The sequence below is a fragment of the Apodemus sylvaticus genome, chromosome 19 (genome assembly GCF_947179515.1).
Source record: "Apodemus sylvaticus chromosome 19, mApoSyl1.1, whole genome shotgun sequence".
NCBI classification, from domain to species: domain Eukaryota; kingdom Metazoa; phylum Chordata; class Mammalia; order Rodentia; family Muridae; genus Apodemus; species Apodemus sylvaticus.
Window position 1 is genome coordinate 17681218 of NC_067490.1, and position 12701 is coordinate 17693918.

At 44.1% G+C, this 12701-nt stretch overlaps 1 protein-coding gene across 9 annotated transcripts in view; it reads right to left on the reverse strand.

Moving 5' to 3' along the window:
• Positions 1–12701, reverse strand: part of Ank3 (ankyrin 3) — a 600128-nt gene that overhangs the window by 45031 nt on the left and 542396 nt on the right. For all 9 annotated transcript variants that reach the window (XM_052163460.1, XM_052163459.1, XM_052163463.1 and 6 more), the window contains 6 exons: positions 7304–7515; positions 5281–5488; positions 3818–3914; positions 2947–3175; positions 2207–2332; positions 309–431 (listed from right to left, as the gene is read on the reverse strand). In XM_052163460.1, the coding sequence (XP_052019420.1) occupies positions 309–431; positions 2207–2332; positions 2947–3175; positions 3818–3914; positions 5281–5488; positions 7304–7515 (995 nt within the window). The remainder of the gene's footprint in view (positions 1–308; positions 432–2206; positions 2333–2946; positions 3176–3817; positions 3915–5280; positions 5489–7303; positions 7516–12701) is intronic.

The window sequence follows — 12701 nt, forward strand, 5'->3', positions numbered from 1 at the left end:
AGCGAGAGAAGCCAATAAAAAGAGCATCGCGGACCATACACCCAAGGCAGATTAATGCGTGACAATCATTCGGAAGCATGAAGATCTACGGACTACCAGCGGAAGCGATCCACACAGGATGCCATCATACAGACTCGTAGGAACAGGACACCATAGCAACAGGACGTCAACTACACACAGAGACTAACACGACTGAGTTCCGGGGGCTTTTGGAGTGTCACAAAGCATTCCTTCATTACATACCAAGGGCCCACTGCCCCGAGACCAGGGGTGGGGGTAAGTGGAGACAAACCAGTTTTAAAAGATACCTTTTTATGCGCCGGCAGAGTAATATTTAGGTTGCAAACAGCTGTTTGGGGTAATCCCTTCGTTGTCTTCGGCTCCTTCAGGAAAGACAGGCGGCCACAGGGCTCTTGGCTGGTGTCTCTGATCTAGAAGGATTTGGAGAACTCATGAGTACACATAGAGACCAGTTCTCGTCCTTGCAAAGGTTTATTTTATCAAGCGCTCAGAGGGGAAGGATGGTAACCCAGGATGAACCCAGGCTCTGCTCCTGGTTTAAACAATGGGATGGCCAGTCGCTTTTCTCACGTGACAAGCCATTCTAGGATTAACCAATAGGATGGCCACTATCTTCTCTCACGTGACAAGCCATTCTAGGATTAACCAATAGGATGGCCACTATCTTCTCTCACGTGACAAGCCATTCTAGGATTAACCAATAGGATGGCCACTATCTTCTCTCACGTGACAAGCCATTCTAGGATTAACCAATAGGATGGCCACTATCTTCTCTCACGTGACAAGCCATTCTAGGATTAACCAATAGGGTGGCCACTATCTTCTCTCACATGACAAGCCATTCTAGGATTAACCAATAGGATGGCCACTATCTTCTCTCACGTGACAAGCCATTCTAGGATTAACCAATAGGATGGCCACTATCTTCTCTCACATGACAAGCCATTCTAGGATTAACCAATAGGGTGGCCACTATCTTCTCTCACGTGACAAGCCATTCTAGGATTAAACAATAGGATGGCCACTATCTTCTCTCACGTGACAAGCCATTCTAGGATTAACCAATAGGGTGGCCACTATCTTCTCTCACGTGACAAGCCATTCTAGGATTAACCAATAGGGTGGCCACTATCTTCTCTCACATGACAAGCCATTCTAGGATTAACCAATAGGATGGCCACTATCTTCTCTCACGTGACAAGCCATTCTAGGATTAACCAATAGGATGGCCACTATCTTCTCTCACGTGACAAGCCATTCTAGGATTAACCAATAGGGTGGCCACTATCTTCTCTCATGTGACAAGCCATTCTAGGATTAACCAATAGGATGGCCACTATCTTCTCTCACGTGACAAGCCATTCTAGGATTAACCAATAGGGTGGCCACTATCTTCTCTCACATGACAAGCCATTCTAGGATTAACCAATAGGATGGCCACTATCTTCTCTCACATGACAAGCCATTCTGGGATTAACCAATAGGACGGCCACTTGCTTTGTCTCACATGGCAAGCCATTCTGGGCTATGTGCATTTTCTGTGTTCTTACTAATTTAATTTCTCAGAGCTTCAGTGTTTGAGACACTGAACAGCAAAAAATGGGGAAGGGTGCCTCCTAAGAAATCCTAGGTAACTAAACATGGTCCAACCTGCTCTGGGTTGTTTTTATAAACATTTCCCTAAAAATAATTATTATAGTTTGGCATATTTTGAGTCTCACTATATAGACTTGGATTGCCCAGAACTCACTATGTAGTGCAGGCTGGTATCAAATGCACAAAGACCTATCTGCTTCTGCCTTGAGTGTTGGGATAAAAGGCGTATGCTACTAAACTGGGTTCCATTTCTTTAAATTTAAACAATACATATATGTATGTGTGTATATAAATGTATAATATATAAATGTATATAAATAGGTATGTGTGTATATATGTGTGTGTGTATGTATATATGTATGTATGTATATGAATATTCCTTTACCAATGATAAAGTTTCACTAGCTTTACCAATGATAAAGTTCCATTAGCTTGAAAATTCACCCTGGTGGAATTAGAACAGAATCTGACCTTGTTTTCTAAGTCATATTTGGTGGGATAATTCAAACTAAATACATTGTTTTTAAAAGGTTGATTCTCTCTAGACTTTTAGAAAGCACATACAGAGTCTATGTTAAAGATGATTTACCTTGATGGAAAATGGCAGTCTGTTTTCTTTGAAAGAATAAAAGTTAAAAACAAGCTGCTGTCCTCCTTTGGTCAGAGGGGCCAGGTTTCCATAGCAATCAACATAGATGGGCTTTCCTTCCAGAACCTTCCAGAGTAAAAGAAACATACAATTTAATGTTAACTTGACCTAGAAAAAAATTTGAGGGTTTTAAGTCAAATAGCATTAAAAGTTTGACAAATCATTATGAGAAAGTTACATCTGTGGGGTTGTTTGTGATGAAGATATGTCTGAGAACTTACAATCTGACAGCCATAATTAGTAGCTATTATTACAAACATGTTTACAACAGGATTACGTTTCCCTTCCAACAATTTGGAGCATGTCAGAGAAAATGCCTGACAACATTTCCTTACATAGATGGAGATCTTTCTTTTTTTGGCTATCCAATACTTACGTGATTCCCCTGGTTTGAAAAAGAAAAATTATGGTCCCGTGTGGGGAAAGTGATGGCAAAAAATAAAAACATTCAGCCAGCCACAGGAGAATGGAGAGTAGTTTAGATTCACCACCATTATATCCTAATCAGCTGAGGTGAAGCCAAAGCTTTTAAATAGTTTGAGGATGAACCCATTTCGAAGTTTGAAGATAAAACATGAATGTCCATGATATTTCTGTAGAATGTGTGCTGCCACAGCCCCCAGATAAACCCATCTCTGGGGAATACACTGACAGACGCTCATTCTTGCAGTCCAGGTTACCTCAATGTCTTTGCTTCTGGCAACCTCCTCGAAATTCTCCTGCTGCTCCAGGGTTTTGTCCACCCTGTCATCCGTCATACAGAAGCACCTCAGGGAGGATTCCACTGGGTCGTTTGTTTTGGCAAACACAACAAACTTGGCCATGTAGGGGACGCATATCAACTCTCTGTAGAGCTGTGAGGCTAGCCCTACAGTTTCTAACACCTGATGGCAGTCTGCCAGCCAGAATCTGAGAAAAATAAAACAACACACACAGTGTGAAAATGGAAACCAAACAAAACTAAACAATGACGAAACCCAACAATGACAAAAGCCCAAAAATAAACCCAAAAGATCGTACAGTGAAGAATATCCGGGGCTGGGTGTGTGACCCTCTGGTACAGCAAATGGTTTTTAGCATGTTTATCACCAACATCAAAAAAAAATAATCAAGTCACAAAATAAGATGAAAAGCATCAGAGTCTAATGGAGCCTAAATTGAGTGTTATAAACTTGATCATTTAAATGGCAAAGATATTTGCTCTATATCAAGAAAAAGGCAGTTTATTATTCAATAATAATTTTTCTAAATCAACATTAAGGATTTTCTAGCCTCTCTCATGAATTTAAAATATATATTAAGTATATGTATTTATACATAAATATATTTATATATAAAATAGATGATATAAAATATGTTAAATATATAAAATTTAAATTATATATGATATGTTGATATATATGATGTATAATTATATATATGATGTATAAATGACATATAAGTATGTATATATGCGTGTGTATATTTATATATATTGAAAGCAACATTTTTTTACTTCTCAAAAGGAGAGCAAATGAATTCCAGGGTGCTCCTGGAACTTTCATTCCATACCTGGCTGAAACATTGGTTGTGAAAGACACACAGTCCTTTATGAACGTCAGAGGGGTTGTTCCTGTGATGTCTTCCCATTGAGCCGGCGAGGTACCTCCTGGGAACAGCACAGACAGGGTGACGTCATCAGAAAGCGGCTTCCCCAGACTAACTGCCCGTCACCAGGCTGTTCTTCTGGCAGCCGCTAACTGGCCAGCTACAGCGCTAACAGTTCTGTCGCATGGAAAAGGAGACCATCTCTGCACTCCGCCACACCCTCTCCTGCCAACTGGGGTTTCACTGGAATTCACAAATACATGTATTGTTTTCTCTTTGTCGGGATCACAAGGGATGGTGGGAATCTGGGGTGATATGTTAAGTGTGTCACCGTTACAGTGTGCCACGGTAAAGACTCAGCAGCTTCAGGTATATGTGAGTGTGTATCCATACATGCATGTGTGTTTGTGGGTGTGAACTCGTGACTTTGCAGGCCAGGGGTAGACACTGGGTGTCTCGCTTCATTGTCTACATTGGATTTTTAAACAATGTCTACCTCTGAATCAGGAGCTTACTGATTAACTAGACTGGTCCACCAGTGAGCCCAGAGATCTGCCTGCCTGCCTTTCTCCCTGACCCCTGATGCTGCAATTACACACAAGTGGGTGGGGGATCATGTTTGCACAGCACCCCTCTCTCTCTCTCTAAGTGGGATAGGGAATTACCAAGTTTAAGAAGCCGTTCATTTTGTCCCTGGCTGAAATACCACTTTTCCAGGATCGACGGAGGAACTGGGCACCCCAGAGTGAGCCCAGTCAGATGAAAACTTTACTTTGTGAATCTCTGACGTGAGCTCAGTGACCAGCCAGGGAGGTCTGCATTTGTGTGTATGTTGTATGTATGTTCTGTGTGTGTGTGTGTCTGTATGTAGGTCAGAACTTGAACTCACTTCTACTACGTGGGCTCTGGATATTGAACACAGGTTTCTCAGACTTGTCACCCAGGGCCTTTACTTGCTGAGCCATGAGGTCTGGATTCCAGTTACTCCTCAGAAAGTGTGTTGTAAGGCCTGCTCACTGATACTGTGTGGCACTGGTGAACACAGCTGGGTGACACCAAAGGTGTCTTCAACCCTTCCCAACCATTCAGAACCTGGAGAATCTTCCAGAGGCTCACTCATTTCCCTTGTCCACAGGACAAGGACCAATCACCTCTGTCATGGCTGCCAGGAGATTTCCCTAAGCGCTCCAGTTGAGTTGATAACACCTTGAGGATACTAAAAGGGATGGGTGCCGCTACTACCTAAATATCAGGAAACATCCCTGAGCGTCAGATATACCAGGAGCCCGGTTCCTAACAGAAATCCTTCCCGGGATACGCAAGAAGAGGACGGAAGAAAACGCAGGGCTTCCTCCTAGTTCTCCCCTCTTCGTATCTCTGCACAGTCAGGGCAGCCGGGCAGGAGTCACTGCAGGGAAGAACCAAACCTGTGATGCTGCAGAGGAGCCGCAGGTTGGGCGTGGTATCTCCCTTGTAGCCATTGGACACGCCCTCTCCCGACGGTGGGGGCACCGGAATGGTCATGGTGATCGGCTTATGGAATTTCCTCCTCCTCGGCTCCACTGTGACAATTGGGCTAAACGTCGCTTTGTTTCCAAGGATTTTTTTCACCGTTTCCTCTGGCACGGGCTGAGCCTACAGACAAAAGAAAAAATACCTTAAATAAAAGTAGACTTTATTATTATTATTATTATTATTACTATTACTACTACTATTACTATTATTATTATATTTTAAAATTTAATCAGAAGACATAGTTTTTAATCAAGAAAGGTAGGAGGACACTTGATGAGAAAATCCATGTCTTTCTTTACCCATTTTTCCCACTGTTATAGGAAGGTAGGGCAGTGAAAATACAGGGGAGCTGGGAAACCATTTCCTTCGGGGATACGACTGGCTTGCTGGAAGGAGACAGAGCCAAACCCCAGAGCAGAGAGAAGGTTTGAATATGATTGGCCCAGAGTGTGGCACTATTTGAAGGTGTGGCCTTGTTGGACTAGGTGTGTCACTGTCCGTGGGAGTGGGCTTTAAGACCCTTATCCTAGCTGCCTGCAAGTGAGTATTTTGCTAGCAGCCTCCAGATGAAGATGTAGAACTCTCAGCTCCTGTACCATGTCTGCCTGGATGTTGCCATGCTCCCACCTTGATGACAACCTCTGAACCTGTAAGCCAGCCCCAATTAAGTGTTGTCCTTATAAGAGTTGCCTTGGTCATGGTGTCTGTTCACAGCCGTAAAACCCTATAAGACACCTCGGTATATGTTACCCTTGTGCAGGATGCACCACTAAGACTCACAAAATCACCTTATAAAAAAAATAAATAAGTGAAAAGTGACACCCTCAGAGGTAAGGACCAATATATAATCCAGAAGGTATGGATTCTAGTCCACTAGGCCCAACCAACTCCATTTAGTGTCTCTGGAGTCTGGTAGAGTGGCTCAGCAGAGGAGTCAGGGGAAGGAAACCTCGTCCACACACAGGGTTTTGCAACTCAGAGTGTTTTACCAACCACTTACAATGTCCCCCACCCCCAATACCTTGAAATGACATTCTGGTCTCACAAAGAAAAGCTGATGTCCAGATCAACTTTTCATTACTATATTTTAATTACGATATTAACAATAGAATGATTAACTTTCAGTTAATCTTATTCAATAAAGGTGGTGGTGGTGGGGAAGGCATCAAAGACTAAACTAACTGCAATGAGGGAATGTAAGAAAGACCATTTTTGCCAAGATTTCCAGTCAGCTCGATAAACTCAAAGTTCCAACTGGCTTGGACAAAGTCTAGCACTGATAAAGTACTTAAGCCTGGTTGTGAACGCTGTCAAGTCTCCAGGCAGAAGCGACATGTTATAGACCAAACTCCAGTATGCTGCCTTCCACAAAAGACCAAGGACCCATGACGGAAAGGGGCATCCTCTAACAGAAAACCAACAGAGACTATGCATGTGTGTGTTTGTATGTATTTGTATGCCGAGGCCAGAGGTCCTCAAGCGTCTTGCTCGAGAGCTTTCTGCTTTCTTTTCTGAGAGAAGGTCTTGCATGGGATCTGGAGTTGTCAGTTTGTCAAGATTGCCTGGGCTGCTCCTCTGTCTGTCTGCTCTTTGCCCCATCCCCAGGGCATGCCCCACCACCACTCCTTGCTTTGCTTTTCGAAAAAACAGGAGCAGGGGACCAAACTCATAGTTTTATGCCTGCTGAGAAAGCGCTTACCAGACGAGCCCTCTCCCCAGCCCCAACTGAGACTTAAACAGAAAGTGGTTAAAACACAGAACTAAGCTGACTTTACACACGACGCTTTCCATTTGAGTAAGTTAACCCCCTCTAACAGCCTAATTATCAAGATTGATAAGAATGAATTACTGCAAAGTTTCCAGAGAAAGGTGTGCTGCCCGGGGGCCCTCTACGTGCGCAGGGGACTTGGGAGGTGCATGCTGTGGAATCAGTACCTGGAGACCCACTCGGATCCTTTTGGTTAAGGCCCCCTCTGGGAAAGAAGCCCGGACGAGGGGCACAGTGGTGCTGCTCAGAATCCCACCTTCAGGACCAATCTGGTTGCTTTCCTGCTTAATCCGGGAAACCACAGCAAAATATTGGGGGAAATCCTTTGTGATGATTCTGCAGATGCGCTTTGTACCCAACTCTTCTGGGCTGTCAAGTTCTAGAAGACAGAATGAAAAGCCATGAGTGTAGACCTTTGCACAGAGCACCCTGGTACCTACTGGGGTAGAAAACAATTTTTAAAAACTGTTCACTGACAGACACAAGGTCTCATATAGTCCAGGCTGGCTTCAGATTTGATATACAGCCAAGGATAAAATTGAACTTCTGATCCTCCGACACTACTCCTACATTCTAAGATTACAGTACAGGCCTGTGCCACCATGTCTAGTTTTATGGGGTGCTGAGGTTTGAATCCAGGGCTTCATGCATACCCATCAAGCACTTTGACAGCTGAACCATACCCCTAGCCCTGGAAGGTAATTTTTAAAATTTTAACTGATATTCTAAAACATGCAAATTGGGGGTTGGAAAGACGATGGCTCAGTGGTTAAGAGCACTGACTGCTCTTCCAGAGGTCCTGAGTTCAATTCCCAGGAACCACAGGGGGGCTCACAACCATCTGTAATGGGATCTGATGCCCTCTTCTGGTGTGTCTGAAGACAGCGGACAGTATATTCACATACATAAATAAATGTTTAAAAATTAAGATAAAATGAGACATGCAAATTGAATGTAGTTATGAAGTACAACGAGACATTTCAGTTCACATGTAGCTTTTTGTATACGAGTACACTGTTGCTGTGGACACACTAGAAGAAGGGCATTGGATCCAGTTGCAGATGGTTATGAGGCACCATGTGGTTGCTGGGAATTGAACTCAGGACCTTTGGAATAGCAGTCAGTGTTCTGAACCCCTGAGCTATCTCTCCAGCTCCCACATGTAGCTTTTTGAAATGTACAGTACACCATGTCATCTGCAGTCACCCACTTCACTGTGTGGTATCCCAGCAAAACACTCTGCCCCTGTCTACTGTAACTGTACCAATGCTCACCCTCTCCCCATCCTCCCTGCCTCTCCCCGCTTCCCCCCTGCCTCTCCCCACCCCTCCCCTCCTCTCCATCATTTAATCTTCAATATGGATGAGACAAACTTTGTCTCCTTACATGCATGTGAGATCACATGATATTCATCTTCTGTGCCTTGTTCAACAACCAATCTTAATAGATGTCTTGCTTAACTTAATAGATGTCTTTTGTGCCTTTGTTAACTCCCAATCTAATCAGATATCTTTCTCTTTAATAGCTATGGTATATATAGATATAGATTATACATATAACATATAAATATATCTATAAATATAATGCATATTTGTCATATTATTATAAATATATAGATAAATATAAATAAATAAATAAATAAATAAATAAATAAATAATGGGGTTTTTTTTGGTTTTTTGGATTTGATTTTTTTCAAGACAGGGTTTCTCTGTATAGCCTTGACTGCCCTGGAACTCACTCTGTAGACCAGGCTGGCCTTGAACTCAGAAATCCGCCTGCCTCTGCCTCCCAGAGTGCTGGGATTACAGGCATGCACTACCACCGCCCAGCTAATATATATATTTTTAATGTGGAGAAAACTATAGGAATCACAAAATACCAAACTTTGCAAAGATATTGCAGCTGTACTAATAAGTTCTGCTTGGAGGAACAAAGGTCTTTGAGCACTGAGGTCTTGGTGGGAAGCAATGGACTGCACCCATAGTTTTGGGTTAGGTGATACCCCAGCAAAACACTCTGCTCCTGTCTACTGTAACTTTGTACCAACGCTCACCCTCTCCATATTCTCCCCGCCTCTCCCATGCCTCTCCCCATCCCTTCCAAAGCTTGCTATCCAAGACTGGAAACCCAGAAGCCTCAGTGAAAGTCTAGGGTGGGGCTGGAGAGATGGCTCAGTGGTTAGAGGTGTTTTCAGAGGGTCCCAATCCAGTTCCTAACACTTATGTTGGGCAACTCGCAACTCTCTGTAGCTCTGGGGCTGGAGGATCTGACATGCTTGTCTGGCCTCTGTGAGCTCCCACATCCCCCCCCCACCCCATCCCCCCCCACCCCGAAGCAAAACAAACAAATCTAAAAAAAAGTGTTGTTGGATAGGGGTACCTTCTTAATTACATTTACTTATTTATGTGTTCATATGCATATGAACACATGTGGAGCTCAAAGAATGGCCATGGGAGTTGGTTGTCTCCACCATGTGGGTCCTGGGGAATCGAACTCAGGTCTTCAGACTTAGCAGCAAGTAGCTTTAATCACTGAGCCATCTTGTTGACCCAAAAGACCCTGATTCTGAAGAATCAGAATATTATAAGAAAATGTGTGTGTCCAGTTCATCACAGGTAGGTGTTTAATTGGCAAAGATCTTTTGAGAACGTTATTGGTTCCCATGAGATGGCTCAGCAGGTAAAGGCGTTTGCTGATGACCCTGAGTCTGATGCCCGAAAACCACAGGAGAAGGGCAGAGTCAACTCCTGAAAGTTGTCTTCTGAGTACCACACGTGCACCAAAGCATCCCCCAATAATAAATAAAATTAAAAATTAAGGAGAATATGACTGGGAACCATCCATTCAAAATGAAATTACTTGGGCCTAGAAGGTCTATTTTCTTAGTTGTGTTCATAAGCTCATGCAAAGCTTCATTGCTTGCAAGATGTGAGTGGGATAGCCACCTGCCCATCAACAGGACACGCCTCTTAGCCGCATGCGAAACAGTCCTGAGGGTGTGCAGAGAGCTCTGGATTCATTCACCTACCAAGTGTTTACTGAAGCCGCCCCCCACCCCATATGCATCCCTTAGGTATTGGGCACGGACAGGAATTAAAGTATCCATTTAGGTGGAAATTACTCTAATGGAGAGAGTGGGGAGTCAGGGGTAGGTGCAATAGAAGCAGCAGGTAAAAACGTCACATTATCACCATGGGGATCTTTTGTCTAGGTCACCACTAGATCATTTGGGTTGTCCTGCAAAACGGCTCAAGTTGTTCATGAAGAACCCGTGCCTTCTGGGCGTGTCCAAGCACACACTGGACCCACTGGGGAGGGTAGGCATATTTTGGGAGAGTGTCAATAAGACACATTTACTGCCCATAACGGGTGTGTGCACACTGTGTGCATGCCTATGTATGTGTGTGTGCTTTTGTGCGTGCTCATTCATATGTGTTGGCTACATGTGCACACATTAGTAAGGATTTAATGTAGAAACTGCTGGATCACATCCTGGGATCCGATGGGCTACTTGCTGTTTTACGCAATGGAGACCACCTGGTTACATTTCTAGCATGTCATCTTTGAACGGCAGTAAAGCCATCCAAGCTGAATGTGTGCATGTGTCATTCAAATATAGCAAGCAAGTGCTTCAAGGAAAAGCTCATCTTTGTTTCTTTTCTTCTTCTGCTTCTTCTTGTCTTTTTTGTTTGCTTTGTTTTGTTTTGTTTGGAGACAGGATCTCTCTGCACAGCCCTGGCTGTCCTGGAACTCACTATATAGACAAAGCTGGCTTCGAATTCACAGAGGACCTATCTGCCTGTCTCTGCCTCCCAAGTGCTGGGGAGGTGGGAATCAAAGGAATGCACCCCCATGCCCAGCTGTTGGTGGCCTTGAGACAGGGTCTCATCTGGTCCAGGTAGCCTCCACTTGCTCTACAGCCAAGAAGGGTCTGGAACTCCTGGTCTTTCTTCATCTGCTTCCCATATGCTGAGTAAAGTGTGAGGTACCACACACAACCACAGGCTGGTTTTTAATCCATGTTCAAAGAAGGTACCAGAAGCCCAGTGTCCTGCAAGCTTCTGACATTTTAAGGGTTTGGTATGGCCTTGGGAGCCCTGTGTTGTACGCCCCTTGTTTTCAAGCTTGTAGCAAATCTTCTGGTCTGCTTAAAATCTGCATGGCAATTGACCATCAACATACACATTAACAGATAGTCTGCGGATAAACTTCAGCCTAGAGAAACACCTGATGTGCTCATTTCATGAACTGTCAGGAATGGGTGCAGACAAGTGGGAATAATATTCAGGGCCCCAAGGCACCAGCTTTCAATAGGATCACACACACAGCCTTTAGCACTCTGATCTCCAGGTCAAGTGAAACAAAGTAGAAGCCAGATCTTTCCAAGTTCCCTGGTAACCAGGTTATGTCTCATTTGTGTGTTTAAAACATGTGCAATGTTTCTCTTGAGAATCAAAAGGAATCAAAAAGTCAAGAGAAATGCAAAAAGAAAACAAAACAAGAAATTAGTGATGTAGTGGGTTAGAAAAAGAATGGCTACGGGCAGCCAGGAAAGGGAAGGCTGCTAAATGCAGAGACACTGGAGAGGAAGGTAACGGATGGGTCCTGGAGTGAGCGTGGGGAGGCGGAAGGAGCGAACACCAGCCACGCATAACCCCGCAGACTCCTCAGCAGCCACAGGATACAAAATGACAAAGTCTGATGCGTCATTCTCTAGAATAACATTACTTTACCACGGGTTTACATAATCACGTGGGTGCCTAGCCAGGTAATGCTAGAGAGGGAAGAAGAGAACTGTAAGATGTGCTACACAGAATGTATGGAGGGGAGGCAGGAGGTTGGAGAGGCGGCTCTGGTCAAGAGCATCTGCTGCTCCTGCAGAGGACCTAGGCTCACAACTACCTAGAACTCCAGCTCCATGGTATCTGATGCCCTCTTCTGGGCTCTGTAGGCATTGTACTTGGGTCTCTCTCTCTCTCTCTCTCTCTCTCTCTCTCTCTCTCTCTCTCTCTCTCTCTCTCTCTCTCCCTCTCCCTCTCCCTCTCCCTCCCCCCCCCTCTCTCTCTCTCACACACACACACACACACACACACACACACACACACACACACACACGGCTGGAGGAATGGCTCAGCGGTTAAGAGCACTGAAGTCCTAAGTTCAATTCCCAGCAACAACATGGCGGCTCACAAACATCTGGGATCTGATGCCCTCTTTTGGTGTGTCTGAAGGCAGCAGTGATGCCTTTACACATATACATAAAATAAATGAATTTATTTTTTAAAAAAATTGTTTCTATATATAACTATGATAAATAAAACTACATTTTGCTCTGGAGCATTCTTAAGAGGGGGCAAAGCAACAGTAAAATGAGGTAACTGAATGTCTGGACACAGGTATCTGCTCGGTGAGTTGTTAGGTGTGACGTTGGGAAGGGGAGGGGAGGGCAGATCTAGGAGGAGGAGGGAGGAACTGTATGAGGTTCTTGAATACTTAATTAAAACATTATATTAAAAAGAAAACAGGGTACTAAAGACCCAGCGGTGGGAGAAGCCTGTGGGTGG